Source organism: Tympanuchus pallidicinctus, unplaced genomic scaffold (assembly GCF_026119805.1).
Source record: "Tympanuchus pallidicinctus isolate F22 unplaced genomic scaffold, pur_lepc_1.0 scaffold4, whole genome shotgun sequence".
Lineage (NCBI taxonomy): Eukaryota > Metazoa > Chordata > Aves > Galliformes > Phasianidae > Tympanuchus > Tympanuchus pallidicinctus.
The window spans coordinates 14,590,013-14,617,380 of record NW_026294758.1 but is presented as its reverse complement, the minus strand read 5'-3'; the positions used below and the strand labels follow the sequence as shown (position 1 = coordinate 14,617,380).

The window sequence follows — 27,368 nt, the reverse complement described above, 5'->3', positions numbered from 1 at the left end:
TATCCCTTCTGAAGAGCCTGTAGCCCTCCATCCCAGTACGCCAGCCGTGAGATTCGTGCCACCACGTTTCCCTGATAACAGCAACCAGATCGCTATTTTGCAAGCGCATCATGGCTTCCAACTCCTCCTGCCTATTTCCCATGCTGCGTGCATTAGTGGAAAGGCACTTCAGCTGGGCTTTCTGGCAGTCTAGCCTTCTAGAGGGGCCCTCCCTCAAACCTCCAAAAGAAACTTGAAGTTTTCCTCCACTGCTTCCTAGAGGGACAAGAGGAGGTTTTGGACAGGGAACTGGCAATATTACCTCCTCTGGGGAGTTTCCAGAAGATCCTACAGCATCCCACAGGACACTTTGGAGGTTTTTCCCCGCAATCTCCTGGCGTGACAGCAACCCTAAGAGTTTCTTTGTCCCGCCTCACTTGGCTCTCTTCCCCCATCGGGCCTAGTATAAAAGCCCAGACTACTTGCTCTACCCTAGCGAGCCTCATTGCATCCCCTTCCATTCCCGCTTCCTGCCTAGCTGCAAGCCCTCTCAACGAGCCCCGCTATCTCTTGGGCCAGGATCCGTTTCCTTCTCAGAGGCAAGTGACACAGGCCTGCAGCCATGAGACCGGGTGCCGAGCAAATGGCCCCATGGTGGAAAAGCCCAAAGTTCTGTGGCGGCACCAGCCTCTCAGCCACTTGTCCATTACCTGGGCTCTGCTATCCTACTCCGTGTGCCTCACCGCCCCAGTAAGGATAGAAGCAAATATCACTCGTGCTCCCACTCCCTCCACCAACCGCCCTGCAGCCCCAAAGTCCTTTTGGTAGTTTGCAGGCTTCTCCGAGCTACTTCATGGCTGCTTGCCTGCACTGATGAAGTAATGGGTAGTAATCAGAGGGATGAACCAGGTCAGGGAGTTTTCTAGCTGTGTCCTGGACCTGGGCCCCAGGGAGGCGGCACACCTCCCTGTGAGTCGGGTCCGGTCTGCACCCGGGGCCTTCTGTTCCCATGCGGAGGGAATCACCACCACCGATAACCCTTCTGTCTGTCTTAGCCGAGGCAGTCCGGAGACGCAGCGTCGACCGCCTCGCCCTTGCCTTTGTCTTAGGCAAAGCTTCCCGGGCCTCCTCGCTCACCTCGCCTTCAATTTACAGTGCCTGGCCCACGATGCCGAGCTGGGACTGTCTTCCAGTTCTCCCAGCTCTCTGCCTGACAGTGGCAGGACATGGGGTCCATCCCCCACTTTCTGGGGGGTGTCTCCCTGGCGCCTTCCTCCCTGGCATGCCTGGGAGTTTCTCCACCAGTCAATCTCTTGCTCTCACTCCCTGATGGTCCTTAACCTCTCCACCTCCTGCTTGAGCTGTGCCAGCATGCTGAGCAGATCTTCCACCTGCTCACCCCTCCACTCCTCAGGTGGAGTTCTACTTGCTCTATCCTAGCGAGCCTCTTTGCATCCCCTTCCATTCCCGCTTCCTACCTAGTTGCAAGCCCTCTCAATGGGTGACCACAGCAAAGGAACTGAACCAAACCCCCACTATACCTTGGATATCATCTGGCTCCATGGACTTACATACTTTCAGTTTCATGAGGATGTCTTGGATTTGTTCTTTGTTGCAGTGGGATGAAACCCACTCTTCTCACCCACACCTAGAGCACTATTTCAAGGACTGACAGCAAGAGGAGTGAAATGAACACAGAATAACACCATAAGAATCAGAATTTGTGAATGGATACATGTGACAGTAGAAGTTAATTGGAGATTCTAGGTAGTCCCTGTAGTAATATTCCATAGGATCCACAATACAGACATCCTATTTGTCTGACCTCTGTAACAGCTCAGGAAGATGTCTGCCCGACTACATTTAGGCATTTTTTTACTTCACGATTTCATCAAGCACTGCACATGAATGGTGTAATTTAGAGTATAAATATCAGTTCATAACGGCATGTAATGAATAGCAAATAAAACCTACAGACAAAGAAGATGCTCTCAGCATTCAGAGACCAAGTGTCTTTGTGGCATAATTTTACAGTCACCCCTGGTAACAAGCACTGACACTGTTCTACTTTCTAATACTGTGTTTTATGTATGTACAGTGACTGAGCAGCATTTATAAAGAACAATCTCTAGAGCAAGATTGGTTAGTGATCTTGCCTGCCTGCCTCTTTTTATCCATCTAATTCTTACACACTGTAGTATTTTAGAAAACATCTGAACAGCTAAACTGCTCGAACTGGTCTGATTTGAATCGCTAATGGGATGGTCCATATATAGCAGCTTTGATTACATTTCTTTTTGTCACAGTCTTGACTTTATAGATTTAATTCAAATGAGGGGAGGAAAATGAGTTTTTTGCCATTCTTCTGCTTTACTTATTGAATTCATTCCATAATAGGAGGAAAAGTAAAGTTTGGAATATACCCCTGGGCAAAACCTAGAACAGCAATGACTTTATACTTTAAAAAAAAAACTTCAATTGAGGAGCATCTGTATTTGCTGTGTGCTTATGACTTACAGTAATGTCAACAACTCACAGCTGGTGTGACTGAAACACAGTACCTAATAAGCAGAAAAATATTTTTAGATTAATTTTGAAGATAACAGCCTAAAGCACTGAAGCATAAATTCATCTCCACATCTTTTATTGTTGCATTTGATGTTCACTTTTTTGGAAAAAAAAATATTTTAGAAGTACTATGGAACGAGAATAAATTCAACAGAGTTCTATACTTCAGTTTATTGAGAATAATGTAGCTAGCAGAAGATTGAAAAACAATGCAATCAGATAAAAGAACAGCCCATTAGTATCAGAATAAAAAGGTAATCAACCACATGAGTTCTCTGTCTTCCGTTTCCTTTTACTGCTTTGTACTAGTGTCAAAGTGATTTACACTAGCACCATTGATACTGTTGTGCTTTTGTAAATGTATTTCCAAAAAACGAAGACATTTCTAGCCTTTGTGTAAAAAACATGAGTTTTCTTTAAAGGAAAATGAGGACAGCTTCTGATGCATAATTGAGTTGAGGCACAACTTGTTTTCCTGATCAAGTTCTCTCACACAAAAAATGGGTCATATTCCTTTACCTTTGAGGCAAGTGGCTTCAGTACAATACCTCCAATATTTTCCCCCAAAGCCATACACTAAATGTGTGGAGTTAATATGCGATTCTCTCCTAATATCAGGAGAATCTATCAGCTCATTTTCTACCAAGTGTTTTGAATCACAGATGTGAATGACATGCTGTGTATTCCATCAACATCTCTCTTAACATTTGAAAGGAATGCTCTGCTTAAGTTCAACTTGTTTATGTACAGGAAAAGATACCATGTTTTTCCATAGGTAATCTTTGAAACAGGGAGTCCTCTCATGCCCAGATTGTATAGCAGAGGTTTTAGTAGATCCAACTTTCTCCTTTGGCATACACATTAAAGAACTCTAATTTTAAGCATGAAGTATCTGTCATCCTGTTTTATAACCAAATATCATTATTACATGTTCACCTCCGTATTTCTGAATTAGGTGTATTTTGATATTTCCAGATGCATCATTTCAAAAGTAGTTCAAAAGTAGAATTTTGGAGTAAATAATGATTCTTGAATTACAATCTGACATAGTCCAAGGTTGAGTTATGTTTGAAAATGTATTTTGGTGCTTCATTAAGCACCCTAGAATAATCAGAGCGTAGCGTATTTCACGGAATTAAATGACTACGATTATTTCACTCAAATGAAAAGTGGGTTATGCCTATGAATGGATATGTACAGTATATTCCAATCATGTAACTTATCTAATTACTACATTAAAATCAAGAATATTCCATTAATGTAGTGTGTGCGTGTAAAATGTGAATAAAAATATTCATAAACTCTAATCTTAGTAAAACATTCTATCTCTGCTGTACAGACAAAATGCTAGCATATGACATCAGTTTACATGGCAAGTAGTATAGGAAGGAAGGAAGGAAATTTTTAACTGTTTGGCACATACCTGACTGGCCAAGGGAAAATCACCTCGTAACCATGGCATTTCTGACAGATAATCACTAAGTGTTTTACAGCAATCTAATGCAATAAAAGAGTTAAATGGAAGAAAACAAACAAACAAACAAACAAAACATTTAAAACCACCTGCAATGATCTCAGCAATAAAAAAAAAACAAAAACAATCAAACAAACAAGCAAATAAATAAATAAATTCCATTCAGTTCAGCAAAGAACAATTCTCAGAACAGTATAGGTCATGGCATCCTAAATGGCCATGCAAATGATGTGTGAAAGTAACCTGTGAGACTCTGCACTGCTTTGGACAGCATTCTTTTCTAAGCTCCTGTGAGCAAAACAAATATTGAATATCCCAGTTAAAACACTGCTGTGGAAAAGATGGAGAACAGAAGGAATTATTTGATCCAACTAGTTGGAGGACCATGAGTTGCTGGGAGTGTATCAATTTCCCAGTTCATTGTCCTGAGACTGACAATCGTTTTATTTTCTATTCCTGTCTTCATCTTTAGAGAAAAAAAAAAGAAAAAAAGAAAAAAAAAAAAAAAGAAGGCAATTGGCTGGTAAGTGCCTTATTTAGAAAGAAGGAGTGTTGTGGAAAGACAAACATTTAATCTCCATTCTTCCTTGCTTAAACATCCTCCTTTAAATTAAAAAAAAAAAAAAAAAACAGGAAAAAAAAAATAAAAAAAAGAGAAAAAGAGAATAAGGAAGATGGGAACAAGCCTAATAAGTGCATTTCAAAAATATCAGAAAAAAATGGTCAGTTGTTGTAAACAGGGATCCAGTCTGATCAGGACACTTTTTAATTTTAATTTCAAAGTTTATTTTCATTTGTGAGGTTGGCTGTGGATAAAACTGATGCAATTCCCAGTTACTGTGTAGATTATATAGGTTATAAGAAACTGTAAAATGAATAAATATAATAAATGTTACAAATACAAACAGCTAATCTGCTAGTGGCCATATCTCTGTCATGACTGTAAAATCACTGAATTGTGGAATTATCTAGATTGGAAAAGATCTTCAACTTCATCAAGTCTAATCATCAGATTGACTGAGTCCCGTCACTAAATCATGTTTAAATCAGGTACCACAGATACCTGAAGATGATTTCTGAATTCTCCATCTAGTCTCTCAGTCCACTTTGTCTCAAATACACTGCAAAAGCAGGGCTCCTTCATAGGAGGAAAGAAATTTTCAAAGCAGTCAGATACTAGCACACAGAAGAGAATAGTAGAATAATAGAATAGTAGAATCATTTGAATTGGAAGGGGCTTTTAAATCCAAATGTTCTGCTATGAACAGGCACATCTACAGATGGATCAGGTTGCTCAGAGCCTGGTGCAGCCCGACACTGACTGTCACTAGGAAAGGGCCATCCACAGTGTCTCTGGATAACCTGTTCTCTATAATAAAAAGCCTTTTTTGTCCTTATATCCGATCTAAATTTCCCCTCTCTAAGTTTGAAACCATTTCCCTTTGTCCCATCACAAAAGGCCCTGCTAAAGAGTCTGTTCCTTTGTATCTTACAGGCCCTCTTTGGATACTGAAAGGCCACTCTCGAGTCACCTTGGAGCTTTCTCTACTCCAGGCTTAGCAGCCCCAGATCTCCCAGCCTGTCCTCATAGGGGAGGTGTTCCCACCCCTTGAATTATTTCTGTGGACTTCCTCTGGATGTGCTCCAAGAGGTCCACATCCCTCCTGTGCTGAGGACTCCACATCTGGATACAGTATTCCAGGCAAGGCCTCACCAGTAGAGTAGAGGGGCAGGATCACCTCCCTCTCCCTGCTGGCTGTACTTCTTTAAAGGCACCCCAGGCTATGTTTGGCTGTCTGGGCTGTGAGTTCATATGTCTGGCTCAATGTGTCCAGCTTGCCACCCATCAGTACCCCCAGAACCCTTTTTGGCAAGGCTGTACTCAGTCATTTCATCTCCTAACTTGTATTGATGGTAGAGGTTGCCGTAACCAAGGTGAAAGACCTTACACTTGGATTTATTGAACATTATGAGGTTCTCCTGGGCCTAGTGCTCGAAACTGCCTAAGTCTCATTGAATGGCATCCCGTTCCTTGGATGTGTCAACCACACCAAACAGCTTGCAGTCATTCACAAACTTTCTGAGGGTGCATTCAATTCCACTGTCAGTATCATTGATATAGATATTAAAAAGCACTGGTTCCAGTACAGAGCTCTGAGGGCCATCACCTATCACCAATCTTCATTGAATCATGGACTAGCACTCCAGAAAAAATCTCCCCAGCATCATGAGTAAGACAAAACAAAAAGCAAAGCAATACATAGCAAAAGCAACAAAGGAGAGAATCTAGTTTTAGCTAGTATTTCAGTAGTAAGACTGAGGACTAAAACATAGTACTTGAAACATTGAATTCAACACCACTGACAAATTTGCAGTTGTAGTAACTATGATGAATATTAAAATAATATAGTAATAAACTTATGTGTTTTTTCCCCTTTCAGGGTTTTAATCCTCTCCAAGTACACAAGATTAAACCATCACATTCTAAGCTAAATAACAAAAGGTAGTATTTGAGGTTAGGCTTAAAATGAAACTGACTATCCTCAGACTCAGTGGAATCACGGGAAAAATGAATTATCTCTCTTGGAAATCACTAGGAGTGGTGCCACTGATTTTAAAGGAAATGAACGTTTGATTCTAAACTGCTGGGGACCTGTAAAGAACCTGAAATGAGGAAAATACAACTGGCAACAACAGTCTGAAAACAATTTTCCTTGGCAGTAGCTTCACAGCATTCCAGTTCTTTGACCAAACTAAAATTTAGATCGTTTTTTAAAACCTCGGGAAATAATTTTACCATCATACCACAGACTTGTTTTGTTTTTTCAACATTTGCATAATCCAATATATTTTTTCCTTTACTATTTGATGAAATACAGCTCCTCTGAGCTGCTGCAGAGTTTTAGAATACACACAGCACTGATTTTTCTGCATGTTTCCCATCTTTGGTTTATTATGAAAACACTAATATTAAATTCAGTTTATATCTGCTTTCAAGAATCAGCTAATTCTTTCATACTCAGAGGCCACTGAATAGCACTTTAAATTTATGGTCATTAAAAATAAGCAACAAATACAAGGCTAATTTGCTTCAACTTTAACAGAAGTATCGGAAAACTGAAGATAAATGACATGACCCATGTAAGATGGTAGATCAAGAAAAATAGTAGCCATAGTTCCTAATTCCAGGTAAACATGATTGTACTACAGGAAACACTATTATTTCCTTCATGAAAACTGGCAAAAACTTCCCTTCTAGAGGTGGTATAGATTTGGTTATGGCTTGAGCAAGGAAACATCTTCTTCTCTGGCTTTTGGATGACACAGTCCTTTTCTTACATTACTGTAATAAGGAGCTTCATCTAGAACAATGTTTAAAAACTCATTCTAACAATAATATCAAAATGGTGATGTATTTTGTAAAAAAATGAATAAGGAGCTTTCCCTGTGGACACAGCTACTCAAAAATACTTATCAGAAGACCCACACTTGCAATTCCAGTAATGATTTGCATACAAGGAATTTGAATATTATGAATATATTATAGTTATATATCATTATACTATATTATATTAAGTTATACTGGAGTACCGTGTCCAGTTCTGGGCTTCCCAGTATAAAAAGGACAGGGACCTATTGGAAAGAGTCCAGCGGAGGCCACAAAGATGGTGAAGGGCCTGGAGCATCTCTCCTATGAAGAAAGGCTGAGTGAACTGGGTCTGTTCAGCCTTGAGAAAAGAAGACTGAGAGGGGACCTGATCCAGGTCTATAAATATCTGAGGTGTGGGGGGCAGAATGGCGAGGCCGGACTCTTTTCAGTGGTGAGTGGAGACAGGACAAGGGGAAACGGCCGGAAACTGCAGCATAGGAAGTTCTGCACAAATGTGGCAAGAACTTCTTTACAGTGAGGTGACGGAGCACTGGAACAGGCTGCCCAGGGAGGTGGTGGAGTCTCCTTCTCTGGAGATGTTCCAGACCTGCCTGGATGCCTACCTGTGCGACCTGCTGTAGGGAACCTGCTTTGGCAGGGGGTTGGACTCAATGATCTCTGGAGGTCCCTTCCAACCCCTACAATTCTGTGGTTCTGTGAAAATAAGTCTTACAACTCATCTGCATGCAATATGCTTGTAATAACTATTCTCACCCTTCCACATGTTGTTTTATGTTTTTTTGTTTGTTTGGTTTGGTTTTTTTTTTTTTTTTTTTTTTTTTTTTTAAAGTAGAAAACAGACAATGAAGTTTAAAGTTTTTACGAATACTTAATGCTTCAACAATAGAATTTACAGGGCAAACAACAAAATTCCTCTCTTATGTGGTGCATGTGGTGATTTTTGGTCCTCCCCGGTTGCCTTTAGATGATCTAAGAAATCATGGGTTTTGTGTATTACTCATGACATTACCTATGCCTTTTGAATAATGTAAGAAAGGATTGACAGGAAATCGCGGACCTCAAAGCCCACCTGGTTTCACCACCCCTGGCCAAGATCAGGCTGTCCAGGACCCCCATCCAACCTGCCCTTGAACACCTCCAGAGATGGGGCATTCACAGCTTCTCTGGACACACTGTGCCAGGGTCTTGCCACCCACTGAGTAAAGAACTTCCTCCTAAAATCTAACCTAAATCTCCCTTCTTTTAGTTTAAAGCTATTCCTCCTTGTTCTCTCACCATCTGCTCATGTAAAATGTCAGTTCTATTCCTGCATGTACTCCTGCTCCTATTAAGTGCTGGAAAACCAGAAAGAGGTCTCCGTGGAGCCTTTTCTTCTCCAAGGTAAACAATCCCAACTTTCTCAACCTTTTTTCAAATGAGGGATTCTTCAGCCCTCTGAGCATCCTAGTGCCTCCTCTGGACCTGCTGCAACAGTTCCACGTTTTTCCCGAACTGGAGGCCCCAGGCCTGGATGTAGTACTCCAGTACTCCTACTCATGAGGGCAGAGAAGAAACAGACAATCCCCTCTCTCCCTGCTGGTTCCTCCTCTGTTGATGCAGCCCAGGTTACTGTTGCAAGCACATAATGCCAGATCATTTTTTCATCAACCAGCACCTCCAAGTCCTTTTCCATTGGGACTGGGGAGATGTGTAAAACACCAGATAGAACCATACAGTCAGCAAAATGGTAAGACTAGCTAACATGACAAGCTGTTAAATCACCTTCACAGAGATATTAATGGAGAAAATACATCAACTTACAGGATACAATTTAGCAATAATGACACCAATCCTGGCATTACATAGGAGAACAAAGAACCACTAGAGCATCATTTGTTCTGAAATATTTCATTGAAAAATCCTGAAGATTGATTTCATTTGGCATAACGTAAATGATTCCTTACTTTTTCCCCCCTACATGTATCACTATTTGATGTTGATAAATTACATGGTTTCATAGCTACATTGACCAAAATGAAAATGAAACGCATTAGAAACAGCATTCTAGCATACTTCTCAGCAGTTTTAAGAAGCCTGAAGAAAGAAATCAGGAAGCTGCATCCGGAGGGGAGAATCAGCACTGAGTTGTGCAGTCTGTGACAGCAACAGGGCCGAGCTGTGTCGTAGGAGGGGCAGCTCGGGGTCAGGGAAAGGGGTCTGCACCGGAGGGCGGTGGGCACGGAATGGGCTGCACAGGGCAGAGGGCACGGCCCCGAGCTGCTGCAGCTCAGGGGGGTGTCTGGACACAACTCAGACATAGCGCTGGCGTTTCGGCGCTGCTATGTGGAGCCCAGGGCTGGGCATGGTGATCCCAGTGTATCCCTTCCAACTGGGGATATTCTGTGATTTTGTCGTTATTATTAGCAAATAAATGAAAACGTAAGTCCAACCATAGCAGCAGCAGCAAGTCCTCCAGGTGTGTGATTGCCAAAAGAAAAAGCAGATTGCTCATTTCTGAATTTTCCTATAGTTGCACGTATTTCAAGCTGCACTCGCCCCAGACCAGACCCCAGTTCCCTCACTCCCCGAAGCTCCCATTTCGTTTTCCGTTTTGTGGAAAGATCCAGCAGCAGATTAACATTTATGGGTTTTTTGGTTTTTTTTTTCGGTTTTCCGGATTTGCAGCCAGTTGGCTTACCTCCCCCGTTTCCTTTAACCAGCCGACGCCCGTGCAGCCCGGTCTCACCCTCCCGCGCTCACCGCAGCCTGCGCGGCCCGCCCAGCCCGCGCTGCCATCTTTCCCCGCCCCCGAGTGCCGCCATATTGGGTGCCGCGGCGTTCCGCACTACGGCTGCCAGCGAGCGCTCCGCGGTGCGCGCTGCGGTTCGGTCCCCCGTCGCGGCCGGTTGGCGGCGGGGAAGCCATGTTCTACAGCAGCACGCAGCGGCGGTACTGGACCTTCCGAAGCGAGGAGGATCTGGCGCGGAGCCGGGCCGATGCCAACAGAAAATTCCGCAGCAAAGCGGTTGCCGGCGGGAAGGTGCGGGGCAGGGCGGGGCGAGGGGGGGGGGGGGGGGCGGGGGGGACGTGGTGGGCTGGGCCGCCTCTGCGGGGCCGCCGAGGGGAGGGGCGGCTCGGGCCGGGCCTCTTCAGATCGGTGTGTTTCCCCCAGGTGCAGCAGGGTGACTCTTTCTTGCTGGAGGCCCACGAGGAGCTGGCGATATGCAAGTACTACGAGAAGAGGCTGCTGGATTTCTGTGCCGTCTTCAAGCCAGCCATGCCACGGTCTGTGGTGGTAAGCAGAAGCGTTCCGTCGTGAGGTGTTCCGCGCTTCCTCATGGCTCTGCCGTCCGGGAAAAGATTGGTTTCCTTAGTGGTCCTGCAGGAGTTGAGCTCGGTTGGGCTTACTTCCGTTTTGGTTTTGGTTTGGAAGGGCTTTCGGAGCCCATCCAGCTCACCCCCCTGCTGTGGGCAGGGCTGCCCCCCCAGCTCAGGCTGCACAAGGCCCCGTCCATCCTGGACCTGAGCAGCTCCCGGTGCAGCCTCACCACCCCCTCAGGGCCAGGGCCTCACCGCTCCCTCAATGAAAAATTTCTCCCTCTAAAGTTTCCCCAGTGACTTGAGTGCATTGAGAGGGAGGAAGGAGGACTTACAGCTGAAGCAGGGAATTGAATTGTGCTTCACTTCTAAGCGTGTTGTTCGGAAGCATCCCACCAGTAGTCTCTTTGGCTGCTGTGGTGAATAACAAAATGATGAGCGTCTTGTTTGTATGCACTTTGGCTGTGTCACAGTAGGCACTGTTATGTGCTGTGAACCCCATCTTTACATTTGAGAACTGGGCCCAGTAAGGTACATGTGCTGAGTCAAACTTCGCTATTAAGAGGTTGGAAATACTTGATCTGTGCTGATGGAGTTCACATTAATTTGGAAACTTGGCACTGACGGACTGAAGTATACAATGATGAGATTGTAATGAAGGTATTCTAGACTGCACATTGTATTCATGAATAAACATCTAAAAATGACATAAAACTGCTATTTTGTAGGGTTTTTGCATGCATAAATGAATTAGACTTTGAATGACACGGCATTCTGTGAATTTTAGTGTGCTTGTGTATCTTGTATGCCAATAGTACGCATTCAGACTTTGTTTTATGAATTTTATTATTATTGTTTCTTAATCCACTTTTATTTCTGCATTTAACTCTTTCCTTCTCTTTCTAAAAATTAAGGGAACAGCTTGCATGTATTTCAAACGTTTTTATCTCAATAACTCAGTGATGGAGTATCATCCTCGGATAATAATGTGAGTTTTCAACACATTGTGAGTTATTGTACCGATCAGAATAATAGAAGTATTACTTTATTTGTTAAGATATGAACAAAATAGGAAAGGAAATGCAAAAAGTGTGGTCACTTTCCGTTTCCACTTGGAAAAGTTTATTATATTCTTAATGTAGTACTTCAGAAACTTTTAAAATAATAATAAATCTGCGCGGAACTTTCGATAAAAGGCTGAATGTATTAATTGTTTGCTTTTTTTCTTTCCCCCAAACTGCTCAAGGCTAACATGTGCATTCTTAGCCTGTAAAGTAGATGAGTTTAATGTGTCCAGCTCTCAGTTTGTTGGTAACCTTCGAGAAAGTCCCCTAGGGCAAGAAAAAGCTCTTGAACAGATACTGGAATATGAACTACTGCTTATTCAGCAGTTGAACTTCCATCTTATTGTGCACAATCCATACAGGCCATTTGAGGGAATTCTAATTGATTTGAAGGTAATGCCGTTTTATCTGCTATGTACTTTATATTTTAATGTAATACAAATACGGATTTTATGCTTTTGTTTCTGTGCTCATAAAGGTATGGGTTCTAAAGTGATAGGCAGAAAATATCTGAAAGGAGGTGTGTGTTGCTGTGGTCTTTAAACATTTTAGGAATGAGATGGCTTGTCACTCTTCTGCTTTACAGAAAATTGTTGAATTTTGTGTGTTGAGCTCACAGACTAACAGGAATAGCTGCTTAACTTTCCCAAATATTTCTTAGACTCGGTATCCATTGCTGGAAAACCCTGAAGTTTTAAGGAAAACAGCTGATGACTTCCTCAATCGAGTGGCTCTGACAGATGCATATCTGCTCTTCACTCCCTCACAGATAGCTCTTGCTGCTATAGTATCTAGTGCTTCAAGAGCAGGAATTAATATAGAAAGGTAGTCTTTCATTTTCTTTGAAATTTTTGTTTGTGTCGTCTTTAAAATTGTTTTGCTCTAGACATTCTTGGCTAACAGAAATTTGTATCTATTTCATTGGTAGCAATCTGCTACATTCCTTAAATGTGCTTCAAAACTAAAGCAGTAATGATAATTTTTTAATCCTGAAGACTGAAGTAGAGAAGCTGGAAATACTATAGGAAGTGAGAGTATGAAATACATAAAGAATTGTTGAAAGAAAAAAAAAAAGTTTTTAAGAGATGTCTGAGGTTGTGGGGTCAAATAATATTATTTTGAACTGATGGCAGATAGGAATGCAGAAACTGTAAGTGCTGTACTTGAGCTTTGAATTTCCCTGGAAATAGGCTAGTGTTAAGGCACTATTCTTCTGAATGGTCTGTCTACTTCTGCTTGCAAAGCTGTGATGAAATGCTTTGATACTGTTGCTGAAAGACATAATTTATTTTGCTTGAGGACTCAAGTGACCTTTTTTCTTTAGAAATACAATTGCATCCACTGTATTTGGACTTTATAACCACATGATACTCCATTTGAGTTTTGCATCAAGAGTGCAACCGCTGCAGTCACAAGGGCTGATGATAAAGTAAAACAATTCTGTTTAAATAACTTACTTTCCACCTGACCTGTACAAATGACAGGTTGAGGTTAGGATAGAGTTCTAGAGGTTTGAAAATCTCTTCCTCCCACAGTGTTAGTGTTTGTATACAAAAAGTTACAACTTAAGGAAAAAAAAAACTGCAACTGTGCACTGGCAAATAGTGGCTTCAGTTATGAGGTCAGCACAAAAATTCATTTAAAGTTGCACAAGAGTAGGTGTTATAAACTGGACAGCTCTCAGTTGCTGTCTTCAACAGTTACTGTCTTCATGGTGGCTGGTGCATCAGAAAGCTGAGAGCTGCAGCTGACTGAGTTGAATAAATTGTTATTTTGCACAGACCAAGCCGTGAATTTTATCTACAAATTTTGTTTCCCAGCAAGGAAAAAAAAAGTGATGTTGGCAAGGATTGCTGCTCATGTATTTTGTGGTTTTGGCCAGGTGCTGTGTGCATCTTATTTTTTTGCTTGTTTTATTTTGCTTTAAGGTGTGGAAGCACAAATGAGAAAGCAAATGCTAGTGCTAAAAGTGAAATCACTCCAAATTTCATGTTTTTACTCAGAAGCCACGTAGAATATGTTCAGTATTGTCTCATTACTGAAGTGCACCTTCTAAGGAAACGTAAATTCCTTTTTCCTTAACACTGGAATGTGATAAATACTCCTGGGATAGTGTTCCTCTGCTGTGTTCTGTTTCTTGCTAAAAGGAAGTTTGAATCTGAGAGGGCAGTGCACACAAACTCTGAGCGACCGCTTGGGATTTGTTTCCAGTGGTCGAGCTCACTGCCAGAGGAAGCAGTTCATCTTGCAAGCTTTCCTGTCAGTTGATCTGCACGAAGAGTACTCTTCTGTAGCATCTGCTTTGCCTGTAGTCACACTATGCATAGTGTGATACTTCATAGAATCTTAAGTTGACTTAACTGTTAACAAAGTCTTACTGAGTTGTTTAATTCTGCAGTGCCGGTACCTTAGGTTCTTTATGTGGTTAGGAAATACTTTTGTCAAGTTCTTCGTAGACAAATAATGCTGAAAGTGAACAACTCACTTTTTATCACTTTATAACACTTGCGCAACAGAAGTGTTTTCATCAAATCGAATTGTATAGCTTTAGCAGATAGAAATTACAAATAATCCATTTTATTAAGTAATGCTAGGTGTTGCAAATTATTACAGCACTTTAAGAGTTTATTCTTTTGCTTTGTTCTGCAGTTATTTATCAGAGTGTTTTATGCTGAAAGAAAACAGGACATTCTTGACCAAAATACTGGAGGGCATGAAAAGTAAGTAAATATTTTAAAAAGTATATATGAAAGAAAATGCATCTCTGAAGAGGAAAAAAAACAAAGAAAAAAATCAACCCCAAACCTTTTTCACTTAAAGCTTTTGCTTTTTGAATAAAAGTGTGCTTCAAACAATTTTCTTCACGTCAAGGCTTACCAAAGATAATTAAAACATTAGCAATAGAGTGAACTTCCTACTTGACGGATGCAGGGGGAGAGACACTCAGAGTTACCTTTGATGTTAAGCAAATGAAATTAAAATAGCAGAGGACCTGATGATTCTCAAATCATGTATGTTGTAATGAATTAAGTGTTAGCAACTGATGTACTTTCAAAAGTGAGAGATCCAATTTGGGCAAACTGAGTAATGTTTCTGTGTAAGTCTTGGCTGAATAGCTTTTTTCCATTCACTGACTTGAGGGTATAGCTTTTGACAAAAGCTCGCAGGTAACTGCTTCTACTAATAGAAGATGACTTGTTAGCAAGTGATAAGTGATCTGCCAGGATTTATAACTCACTTTGTTTTGTAGCCATAAAGGTAGTTCAAAAGATGCTTAGGTTTGCTTATGCAAAACAAAGAAAGTACATTATGTGAAACACCAAGAGTGGTAGCATGGTTTGGTTTTGTTAGGACAGTGGAAGTATGGTGCACTGATTATTCATTACCTTTTTTAATTGAATGGCAGGATTGGAGTATGGAATTATATGTAATCACTTCTCTTAATATTCTAAGCTAATGCATGTATTTAGAATGGGAGAGTATTAGTAATAAAAAATAAATAAAAAGTAAATAAATTAAATAAATAAAAATCTGGCCCATTGAGTAAGCCGACTTCAGTAGTGAGTACAAGTCACCAAGGTCTGCAATTCAACTTGAATTTATAAAGCTTTGAGGTGTTTTCCCCTCTCTCTTCTTGCTGAGAGAAAAACAAAACAAAACAAAAACCAACCCCAAAACAGAACAAAAAAGCAGACTCATTTGATCTTTTGGTTTCTGTTAGTAAAATGCAGAGGGAACTTTGGGATCACATAACTTTCACTTGCAATCCTGTGGAAGATACCTTTACCCTATAGGCTGCTGTTCTGCAAACGCAGGATGACAGACAGAACATTTTGAAGCAGTGGAGGTGCTAAGTCTGTGAATAATTTGTTTTACATAGAAGTGGTGGTAGAGGAGGTCATGTTTCCTCTGTAGCAGTTAGAAGTTTGATTTTCTTTCTCACAAGACAAACTTTATTAAGAGTAAGGTTCCGTGCTGAATACAAAAATTGCCTATTTTGAAACTTGCTAGCAGAGCAATGTGAATTCTGTAATTTCATTTGAAATCCAAACCTGTGATGCTGACAGCCAGTTTCTGTGTAGTTCTCAGTGCTGGTGTATCTTGATGTTATTTAGAATTAAACCACTATGGTGAGATGATAGTCAAGTCATATGTATGTAATTTCTCCAAAGTTGGAATGCTCTGTTAGATGGAAAGTTTCATAAGCAAATGTTATGTGAGCTGGAGAAGTTAGTACCTGGAACACCTAATGCTTGCTTTGAAAAAATACAAGGTTTTTATTTGGAAAGCTTTCTGTTTCAGCTTCTGTTATACTTGCCTTATAGCTTGTTGAAGTCTATTTTAGAAAACAAGTAACAATATTTTCAAAACCTAGCAGAAGTTTGAAAGATGAAACAATATTTGAAGGTTAGATACAAGGGATAAGCCATGAAAGTAGCCACACTACTGATTGATACTGAGCTTGTGTAGTTCACTTTGTGAAATAGGAGTTACCTGATTTGCTTAGAGATATGTTGTTGCCACCACAGGCATGAAAAATCTTATAAAGAAGTACGAACTGCCAAGACCTGAAGAGGTTGCAGCTCTAAAACAGAAGTTAGAGAAGTGTCACAGCCCGGAGCTTTCACTTAACACTAACACGTAAGTAGATACTGCTCTGTAATGTATTATCCCTCTTTTTCTTTTTTTTTTTTAATGTGGTGGGAACATTACTTAATGCTGGTCTTGCAGTGAATGAAAATGAAAACATGTCAACATATTGTAAGAGTGTCAGTTCAGATTCTTGGTTCTCAGGATCAGGTAGTTAAACAGTGCTTACATACGTTCTATGCTGATTTGCATTGCAGGCCCTAGTGGTGCTTATTTTTTAACACAAAACTGGAATCCCGAGTGGCTTCTAAATATGATCTCATATGTCTTGAGAATCATGGTCTTCAGAAGTATGTGAATTCTGTAGGGAGTTAATACTTTCTTAAGAATGATGTTGCAGGTAAAGGCCTTGCTAATGTTTTCTATCTGCCCTTTTCATTTTAGTACCCACTGTGAACTTCTAGTAGGCTGCTATTTTTGAATTTTGATAGCTTTTTTTTTTTTTTAATGTGACAGATTTGTTCATAAACTAATCTAAAATACTGTGCCAGATAATGAGTCTGACTCTAAAACTTGTTTTTTCCTGTTTGGGGCTTAGGAAGAAGAGGAAAATTGGTGAAGATGATGAATATAACTCAAAAAAGCCTAAAATGGATGAGGTCAGTTAATGTACAAGACATTGCTTTTCCACTCAGTAGTAACTGGCAAAACCCGCACATTGTTGAGACAAACTTCTGCCTCTCGCATTACAAAAGTTGCTCAGAATATTTTTAAAGTTTTTTAAACATCTAGTGTAAATCTCCCTTCTTTTATTTGTAAACCATTTCCTCTTGTTCTGTCATTACCAGACCACTTAAAGTCTGTCTCCCTCATGATTATAAGCTAATTATAATTAAATTACTGTACTAATTAAAGTACTGGAAAGCCATGATGAGGTCTCCCCAGTGTCATCTTTTCTCTAGGCTGGACTTGCCTAGCTCTTTAGCCTGTCTTTGTAGGAGAGGTGCTCCAGCCTTTCTTGTGCTCAGTTTCCCTGGCCTGGACGTGTGGTACTCCAGATGAGTAGTCCATTCCAGTGGCCTTCTGTGGTGGGAGTGATGTTATGAGTAGATGAAGGGCAACCGGTGTCCTCTACCTGCACTTCTGGAAAGTCTGACATCATCCCACAGTTCATTCTTATTTCTAAATTGGAAAGATACAGATTTGAAGGGTGGATTTTTGGATGGATAATGAACTTGTTGAAGGCTCTTTCAGGGTACATTTAGATCTGCGAGATGGGATGTCTGAGGAGCAGATGCAAGCAAACTGCACTTAGAGCAGCACAGAGGGTTGTAGGTTTTATTCGACATGCACAGACTCATACACACAGGCATCCATTTTAGATAATGCCCATAAGCAGGAAGCAGAAGCTCCCTAAGCAAGTGCACTCACTATACTTGCTGACCCTTGAGAGATGGCAAAGCGCTGAAAGGAGAGAGAAGGAACATGCTGGTGGTACACTCAAAGGTGGTGCCAGCCAGGCGTCCCCTGCTTCAAGGTGCACTTCTCTCTGCCCTGCTGCAGCCTCTCTCCTGCTTTTAATTCTCCTCAGGCTCTGCAGGGCTTTTTTTCCACCTGCACACTGTACCTGTGTGGCCAGTGCGTGATGCAGAGCCCAAGTGGAATACCTGCTTGCAAAACAGTTACAAGTGTGGCATGCTCTTGTTTTTTGCTCTTGGAAATGCACAGCTTATGGTGGTGACTGTGTTAAAAAGTAGTGTTTTGTATCAAAATTTTCTCTATCAAACAGCATTATTGTGTGCTCTTTGTATCTTTTGTAGTTTCCATGGAAATAAATGGGAGGCATTATTTTCAGAGCTGTCCATATACATTTGGTGTAGAACTTGAAAAAATTTGTATTTCTGTTTGGAGCCTGGTCTCACATATTAGGTAGGAATGACAGTGTTTCTTGCTGGTTGTCAGGAGCAAGAAGATTGTCAGTATGCAGGAAAGGTATTGTCAATCATTAATGTGCTTCTTTTGCACCAGCATTTTGGCAGAAGGGCATCCCTCAAGATAAAGCATGTGTTTTAAAATCAGTTTAAACTTGCTGTTTAAGTCATTTACTTGCAATAGGCACAGTGTAGAGATTAGTGTAAAGTTGGTTGTATTACTTGAACTCTCTTTAAGCAACATGTATATAAAAGATATTACTACATGCAGCACTATCACGTGCACAGTTTTGTATTGCTTGGTCACCTTACTGCAAAATGACACTTGTTTTCCTTTCCTTAGGAAGAATGGACTGATGAAGACCTTGGGGACTTGTGAAGCCTATTCCTTTGCTTACTGTTCTGTGGCACACGTGAACCTGCTTATCGAAGGTTCTGTAGACTGAAGCAGGAGGTATTTTTTTACATCGCTTTTTAATTTCTTTGCAATAAAGCTTTTATTTTAAATTTTAGTTAATTGTAGCTCTATTTTAAAACATCTCACCATCCAAGGTCAGTAAGAAGTATTCAAGTTTTGGTTTAGCAGCACCTTCAGATGCAACTTAAGAATTGGCTTACAGCACAGCAGTATCTAACATCAATTCTGGCATTTAGCAAAGTGATTAAATACATGGACAACACAGATCTGCTAATAAATTCTTAAGTACTTAAGAGCAAGATGTGATGCTGTCCTCTGCCCAGTTTGCCAGTGAAACTGCTAGAAGAATATAACCTTGCTCATAACATTTTTTTGCATTTGAGAAGCTCTTCTCAAGTGTTCTAGATTTATTTTCATCATTGCTTTTTTTTCATTATTATTATTTTATATAAGCAGATGCAAATTTGTTCTTCAGAGTTGTTTTATTTTTTTGCTGTGTTATACTGATGATACCCAGCCAACCACATTTTAAAAATGACCTATTCTAGGCAGTATGCTTTTCATAAGTCATCATTAACAGTGGCAAAGCTGCTTTTCTTCCTTGACTGCTCAGCCTATCATAGTTTCACCTCAGGAGGCCTCACCATTTACATAGTACCTAGCAGCCAAGGGAAGAGTGATTTAACTGAAACACCTTTTAATGGGCCATCCTTAATATGTTCTGAACTAGCTGTAACCTGCTAGCAGAGCACTAAAAAAAGGAAAGTTATAAACTGGCCCTGTGATTTCTGTATTTTAATTAATTACCTTGCTGTGTTACATAAGCAGGCAAGCCTGGTAGTGAAGAAAACAATATTGTTACTTCATTTTTCCTATGAGCTGCAATTTAAAATGGACTTGACCAGACCTTACTGTGTTCTGAGACTTGTGCTCCTGACCCTTTGCCAGCTTTGTTGCCCTTTCTTGGGCATACTCATTGCCTCAGTGTCTTTCTTGTAGTGAGGGGTCCAAAACTCAAGAACACAGTACTTGAGTTGCAGCCTCATCAGTGCTGAGTATGGGTAATAATCACCTCCTGCTAGCTACAATCCTGCTAGCTACAATTTCTGATACAAGCCAGGATGCTGCTGGCCTTTTTGGCTGTCTGGGCACTGCTGGCTTGCATTCAGCTGGCTGTCAGCACTCCCAGATTCTTTTCCACTCCACAGTTTTCCAGCCACTCTGCCCTAAGCCTGTGGCTTTGCATGGGGCTGTTGTGACCAAAGCAATAGTTGGTCTTGTTGAACCTCTTAGAGCTGGCGACAGCCCGTCAGTCCAGCCTGTCCACATTGCTACAGAGGGACTTCCTACTCCACTCCTACTTGGTGTCATCTGCAAACATATGAAGGATGCACTCAGTCCCTCATTCAGGTCATCAATCACAGAATCACAGAACTGTGGGGGTTGGAAGGGACCTCCAGAGATCATCGAGTCCAACCCCCTGCCAAAGCAGGTTCCCTACAGCAGGTCGCACAGGTAGGCATCCAGGCAGGTCTGGAACATCTCCAGAGAAGGAGACTCCACCACCTCCCTGGGCAGCCTGTTCCAGTGCTCCGTCACCTCACTGTAAAGAAGTTCTTGCCACATTTGTGCAGAACTTCCTATGCTGCAGTTTCCAGCCATTTCCCCTTGTCCTGTCTCCACTCACCACTGAAAAGAGTCTGGCCTCGCCATTCTGCCCCCCACACCTCAGATATTTATAGACCTGGATCAGGTCCCCTCTCAGTCTCCTTTTCTCAAGGCTGAACAGACCCAGTTCACTCAGCCTTTCTTCATAGGAGAGATGCTCCAGGCCCTTCACCATCTTTGTGGCCTCCGCTGGACTCTTTCCAAGAGATCCCTGTCTGTTTTGTACTGGGAGCCCAGAACTGGACGCAGTGCTCCAGATGAGGCCTCACCAGGGCAGAGTAGAGGGGGAGGATCACCTCCATCGACCTGCTGGCCACGCTCTTTTTAATGCACCCCAGAATGCCATTGGCCCTCTTGGCCACAAGGGCACACTGCTGGCTCATCTCAGTAAAGATTTTAAACAGGACAGGCCCCAATTCTGATCCCTGGGAAGCATCACTTGTGACCGGTCTCTAACTGGATTTAATTCCATTCACCATTGCTTTCTGGGCCCAGCCATCCAGCCAGTTCTGTGCAAGGCTCAGGGTGTATCTGTCCAAGACACAGGCTGTCAGCTTCTCCAGGAGAATACTGCAGGAGACAGCATCAAAGGCTTTGCTGAAGTCTGGGTAGACCACAATCAACAGCCTTTCCCTTATTCACCAGATGGGTCATTCAGTTATAGAAGGTGATCAGGTTTGGCAAGCAGAACCTGCCTTTCATGAAGCCATGCAAGCTGGGCCTGATGCCCAGTTGTCCACACATGCTGTATGATGGCACTCAAGATTGCCTGCTCTGAGGTAAGGCTGGCAGGCAGCTGGAAAGCAATTGGAGATTTTGAGAACATGTAAGGAAGTGTCACAGCAGAGACTCAGATGAAGTCCTTTCACATTAGAGTGAAAGTAAAAGCAAAATGCTTAACAGACGGGAAATGCTGTGTAATACCTTAACAGCTGCATTTGTATTACACAAGAGTTATTTATGTGATTATCTCATTAGTCTTGTCAGTGACTCTCAGCATCCTTTTACTCCTTATCAGATCAGTCCCAAGAGTTGCTGTGAATGAGGAATGTAGAAACGCACTCTGAGCACCCACAAAGGTACATACTGAATATTCTTCCCCTCCCTTACTCAAACTCCTAGCTTCTGTGTGTTACACTGCATACCAGTATGGTAGTACTGTTCTGCGGATTCATAATAAACACTAAAGTGATGCCACAAAACTAAAGACAGTAGGTACACTGTAAATACAAAGTATAATCATGTGTGCAGACAGGAGAAAAAAAATCCCACAGCAGCCAAAGTTAGCCAGTTTTCATAGAGTTGATCTGCAGCTTGATTTATTTCCAAAACTTACTTTTCATGTATAAAAATAAGATTCATGGTAGACTTACAGTACACAAGAGACCAACCAATACATATTTTATAAAATGGTTTAATGAATGCATGCATGTCTGATACAATGATCAATAAATTTACTGAATTCAAATTATTTACTGTTGTAAACATTTTACAAAAGCATTGTGATTTATCTGGATATACAGTCCTTGATGGAAGAACTATTTCATACTGAATCAGTGGCACATCAAAAAATAAAGCTGATGAGATCCATTCTGCATATTCTCTTTCAACATGATTCCAGCAAGAGAAACAGTATGGTATAAAAGTGTACAGTAAAGATTGTTTCTACCATAACATCAAATTCTGAAAACTGTAAATACAAGTTAAAGTGGTTGAAACAGTCAGAAGTCATAATTATTGTAACCAGTCAGAAATTACAGTAAGAAATGTTATCCAGTTATATGTAGCTGTCAAGACAAAACATTTCTTTCCTTGTCAGTTGATATATTTTCCAACAAGACAGCAAACTTTGGCAATTAGAGGTGTTGAAAGTAATTTTCAAAGTTCAAGACACAGTCACAGCATTTTCTTTGCAGAAGGTGAATTGTACACCAAGGCTCAGAGGTTGTGAAAACTCTTTCCAAGTGGAAAAAAAGTGCAAACATCCTGCACAGATAGCTTAAAAAGCTGCTGGTACAATCATTCACCAACAGAATCTTTGTTTTCTTTTTGCATAGTTCACACATCACTGGGAATGTGACAGGGTGTGCTATTTTTGGCAAGAGCAAGAAGAAAGTGATACTGGTGTGAGTTGCCATGTCGGGCATGCTGGATCCATGCAGAATTCAGGTAGAGGGCTGCTACCTGATGTTATTAGACACTGAATACTGATTCTGTTTTTGTTGAAGCAGTTCTGTAATAGCCAACAGCTTCTTAAGAACATGCTGTAGAAAAAGAATTAGTACAACAAGACATTATTAGCAACTAGAAAAAAAGTCTTGATATGCATTTTCAACAGCACTAATTCCCTAATTAATAAGACATTATTTATAATTTCAAAAAAGGAACTTGAAAACAACACTGTGAAATCTAATCGTTGTGTGCACTGATCTTATTACTTTCTGGTTTACCAGAGGCTAAGAAAATGCACTGCCAACATACTGTTGGATATTCAGACTATTTTCTTTCTTGCACCCACTATGGTAGAACTGTTTTTAACTAAATAGGGTGACCATGAATCATTAGGGCATCTATGGAAAAAAGAGAAGGGAATTTTGCCAAAGAAGAAACCCATGAGAAAAAATTTGTCCTTTGATGTAGAAAGTTAATTTTTCGCATGACACAAACAGAACTACATCTTTCATCATCTTGTATATTAGATTTTTCTAAAGATCTATTTTGATTTTTTTTTTAAACTTACAGTATTCCATGAGAGGGTTTGTGAATGAAACAACACTCGTTTGTACAAGCACATGAATGTAGTACTGCAAGCTTCTTCTGTGCTGCCTTGCCAGCCCTGCCATTGTTTTTCTGCTGTTCATCAAGAGTACCAGTTGCAGTGACTGAATTATGAGCATGACAGATTTTTTTCTCACTATTAAACTGCTGGGTTGCCCTTATTAACCTGGATTAGATTGGAGCTGCTGCTAATAGAAAAGATCATTTCAATATTCCTTGTGCTTTTTTTCCTGCCAACATAATAAAGTTGAATAAAAACGTGTTCTCAGGCTGTGCAAAATCATCACACAAGTTCTTTCCTCTAGTTTGGAAAAAAATGTACTGCTGAAATACACATTATTTGAGTAAAAGGCCTCATCGGCTTCCAGAAGAATCCGCCATACAGATTTAGGAGTTTAAGTTAAGGCCTTGAAAATAATTTTTTAAAAAGGTAATTATGAGAGAGTATTTAGAAGCAGTGGAATTAATTATCAATCTCCAAATCTTCACCTACAGCAGCTGTCCCTGCCCTGAAAAACAAAAAAAAGGCATTTCCTGCATAGCACCACATACTAAACATTACTCGTGCAGTAACAAGAAATCCTTACTTGAAGTTCACTGTAATTAATAGACGAAAAGGAGGCATATTACTAAATACATTATCTCAAAAGTCTACAGAAGTAATTTGAAGTTATTCCTTTTTATGTTTTATAAAGCTATTTGTTACAAATTAGTCTGCAGGTTTAGCTACTTACAGTAGCCCTGCTTAACAGCTGGCAGAATAATAAAGGTTCACAGTGGGTTCGATAGAAAAGTTTGCCATGTTTATCGATGTACTAGAAAACTGGGAAGGCAGCAATAGAAAGCTAAGGAAAGCAAATTCCATCCAGCTGAAAACAGTAAGACCATTAAACCCAAAATCCAGAGAACCTGTCATGCATTTTGTGGACTTATGTCTTCCTCTAGAAATTAAGAACTTTCACCATAACTGTGAAAAAACATCCTTGTTTTTATTTGCATGAAGCAGCAGCTCACAACTATGGGCTGTTTGGCCTTTATAGTTAATAAACTCCTGGTGATAGGCACATTTTGAGATGTTTACCAGGTATAATGCTCTTCAGAAGTACTGCAAAAGAATCCCAACATTGCAGAATAACTTGAGATATGCTGTTTGTATCTCTGATTTGACTGTTAAGCTTTCTAACTTACCTGCATTACACCTCTCTCATTACTGAGTGTCCGAAGTTCATCTGAGTGTGCCACGCAGATCTCATGCAGGGCTGCCAGATCACGAGATAGGTCAGTTCGAGAGTGCTCTGTAGTGTCTGGAAGCTCAGGGACATTCTTCAAGAAAAGCAATGAGAGCAGATTCAAGGGTGGTGAATACTTGGATATACAGGAAATTATGCTACTGCTGTACAGGTGTGTCAATTCAGTTGTTTTACACTGCAAAGTAGTACGGCAGTGTTAAGTCTCCTGAGCTAATTCTTCCACCCATGTTTTCTGTTTCTTCCTCTCCAATATAAGCAATTTCTATTCCTGCTAGAATAGCTCAATAAAAAAAATCTCGTTTTGCTACACTACCACTAAGTGAAGAAAACTATTAAGGATAAAGACTCAACCTCCCAGTAAATAAGGGGATAATCCATCTATTATGTGCCCTTTTCAATTTAAATAAAAGAACATCAGCAGCAAAAAATAGAGTAAAGTCTGTAATATCAACTAACAGACTTGTTAAACCAATCATAAAACAGTAACACTGTAATTAAAACAGATTAATCCAACCATTATTCTCAAACCAGTTGTTATGACCTCATACAAACTAATTTAAAGAAAACTGACACATAATTTCATACAGAAGCTAAAGTTGAACCAGAAGAGGTGACATACAGCAACCTACTGAGTGCCAGAAAAGAATATCCATTTTTGAATCTAATCAAAACATTCTAGGACATCCTTTAAGTCACTTTAAATGAATCAGTTCAGGAGGGTAGGCACATATCCTTCATCTTCATTTATAAAATAAACATTTGTTTCAAAAGATCTACCCATGAGCTTCTAATTCCTTTTACAGCTGTCATACACAAAACAGAGTTTTGTAATAGAGCAGTTCTTGTTCTAGACTGCAATATCTAGTGTGCTAGCAGACATCTGGAAATGGTTAACTGAAATGCAGCATATTGTTTGAAGAGAAATTTAAATCTTTGGTAAAAGCTATACAACAGATTATAAGCAGGAATTTTTTGGTTTAAGATACATTTGTAAAGGTTTTGGCCAAAGTATATAATTCTTACGTAGATATTTTAGCTTCTCACTTCTATAGAGGTGCTAACTGAATAAAGTCGAATGACATCTGATGATTTTAGTTTTGTGTGACAGGACACTGATCTGCAGGTTTCAAAGATGCAGAAGACAAATTTTATTCAGTAACAAGCATTAAAAATCATCTAAGAGCTGATATGTTTTTGAGCTAGTTCATAAAAAAGGGTAAAGAAATTTTCATTTATGGTGTAGCATGTAACTTCCAATGAAGAATTCTTTAATCACTTACCCCAAGTTCATCTAAGAACATGATCATGCGGTGTTTGTTGCTCTTGATGAACGGATTTACCCCTTCCATATATGGCTCCTAGTAATTTTTAAAAGTCTTCATTAAATTATTCATACATTCATTAGATGCATTCATAAAAATACATACTGGCATGCAATCCAAAATTTCTGAAATATGCACGTTCTTCCAACACTAGCCTCAATAAACAAATACTACTTTCAAAAAGTATAATAAAAAATGATTGCAAATTTACAAGACTGTAAATTTTAAAAGTGTGATTTTTAGCAATATTTTCCTGTGTGTAGACTGGGCACAGACTGCATATGGGACAACAGAACACAGTGGAGGAGAGAGCACAGAGCAGTGCTAACTGCCTCTTGTGCCCACAGCGCTCAGTCAGATCGAAACCCAAGCGCCTTATTCGATACGTACAGTTGTGCCATTTGGCAAGCACCATGCAGTGACTGCCAGTAATGTTCCAGCCTACCTACATGCCTGTGTGTGAGCCTGTGAAGACATGGGTTTTTTTTCAAAACTAAGCAAACCAAAAGGTTGGATGCTCCTGCTGTACACCAACCTCAGAGTTTGATTTGAAAATGAATTGCTATATACAGAGATGTCTGCTGAGTTTCTTGTGTTCTCATAGCATCAGTATGTAGAGGCATCACACATTAAGACAGGTTTCTTTCTCCCAGAACAGTATGGCCTCTCTTCCCAAGGCAGCTAGACTACTACTGCCCTACTTCAGGTCAATACCCTGTTCAGTTCCAAAGACAGAAAACACTTCAAGAACTAGGATAACGCTTCAAGAACTGATGAGGACAAACATGTCAGGTGACAAGCTCTGCATATGGAAATGGCAGCAACACAATCCTAGTTGGTGTGTGTGTGCGTGTATAATATTCACCTTGGCTCCAAATTCAACCAGATTTGCTAAGTTCTGCACAGACTTGGCGACCAGCGTCAGTGTTCTTGCAGCAGTAGGGGAAGGAGAATCTGATAGGAATACAAAGTATTGTTACTGGCTATAGCATACAGATCCAACACCAGCCAAAAGAAAGCAAACCTCTTCTGCAGCTTGTGTTTTTAATAGAATTAAATGCTTTGAATGTTGTAACGGAGCAGTATGTGGAAAATGGCACCTGGTGATGCAAAACTTAGAATGCTTTAGTAATTATATCCACAAAAATAAATGTGAACGTGTGGATTTCCTTTATTATTTTTATACTGAAGAAATATGCCAAACAAACTTTAGTATGAGTTATGTGAAATGAGAAACATTTTCAGTAATACGAAATAGTTCTGCAGAAAGGAGGATTGCTTGTTAAAATATTAAAAAAAGTTTACACTTCTCCTTATTTGTGTATACCTACCTAAGCAGTCTCTTAAGCATCACACAAGTTATACTTTAAGTTACTTGCACCAGGACTATAGAATAAACACAGTGTGCTATCCTAGCTTATATTTCCATGAAATTACATTTGCTTACTGTACTCAGTATTGCACTTAACACTTTACATTAACCTCACAGTCAGCTAAAACTTCATTTTTATTTTTTTTTTTAAAGTGACAGAACCAGGTGCATCTCTGCCTCCCCTACTTTACAGGAGGCAGCCTGGTCAAATGCCAGGTTTAAATTTTTTCACATTTGGCATATAAATTCAGAATTTTCTAATTCTC

At 40.4% G+C, this 27,368-nt stretch overlaps 2 protein-coding genes across 5 annotated transcripts in view; one reads left to right on the top strand and one right to left on the bottom strand.

The window, feature by feature from the left end:
• The first annotated feature begins 10,194 nt into the window (after positions 1-10,194).
• CCNH (cyclin H) lies at positions 10,195-18,806 on the top strand. Of its 3 annotated transcripts, none has more exons than XM_052700546.1 (9): positions 10,195-10,431; positions 10,564-10,686; positions 11,624-11,697; positions 11,956-12,166; positions 12,435-12,598; positions 14,423-14,493; positions 16,303-16,414; positions 16,962-17,022; positions 18,642-18,806. In XM_052700546.1, exons 1-9 carry the CDS (start codon positions 10,315-10,317, stop codon positions 18,738-18,740), a joined length of 1,032 nt encoding a protein of 343 aa, XP_052556506.1. In that variant the 5' UTR covers positions 10,195-10,314; the 3' UTR covers positions 18,741-18,806. The 3 variants fall into 3 exon arrangements, with proteins under 3 accessions (XP_052556506.1, XP_052556507.1, XP_052556508.1); XM_052700547.1 differs by having other exon boundaries at positions 10,196-10,431; positions 18,638-18,806; XM_052700548.1 differs by having other exon boundaries at positions 10,308-10,431; positions 10,564-10,676.
• A 2,972-nt stretch (positions 18,807-21,778) lies between these two features.
• The window catches only part of RASA1 (RAS p21 protein activator 1), a 59,823-nt gene continuing 54,233 nt past the window's right edge, over positions 21,779-27,368 (bottom strand). For both annotated transcript variants that reach the window (XM_052700513.1, XM_052700514.1), the window contains 4 exons: positions 26,596-26,684; positions 25,689-25,766; positions 24,347-24,481; positions 21,779-22,644 (listed from right to left, as the gene is read on the bottom strand). In XM_052700513.1, the coding sequence (XP_052556473.1) occupies positions 22,561-22,644; positions 24,347-24,481; positions 25,689-25,766; positions 26,596-26,684 (386 nt within the window). In that variant the 3' untranslated portion in view covers positions 21,779-22,560. The remainder of the gene's footprint in view (positions 22,645-24,346; positions 24,482-25,688; positions 25,767-26,595; positions 26,685-27,368) is intronic.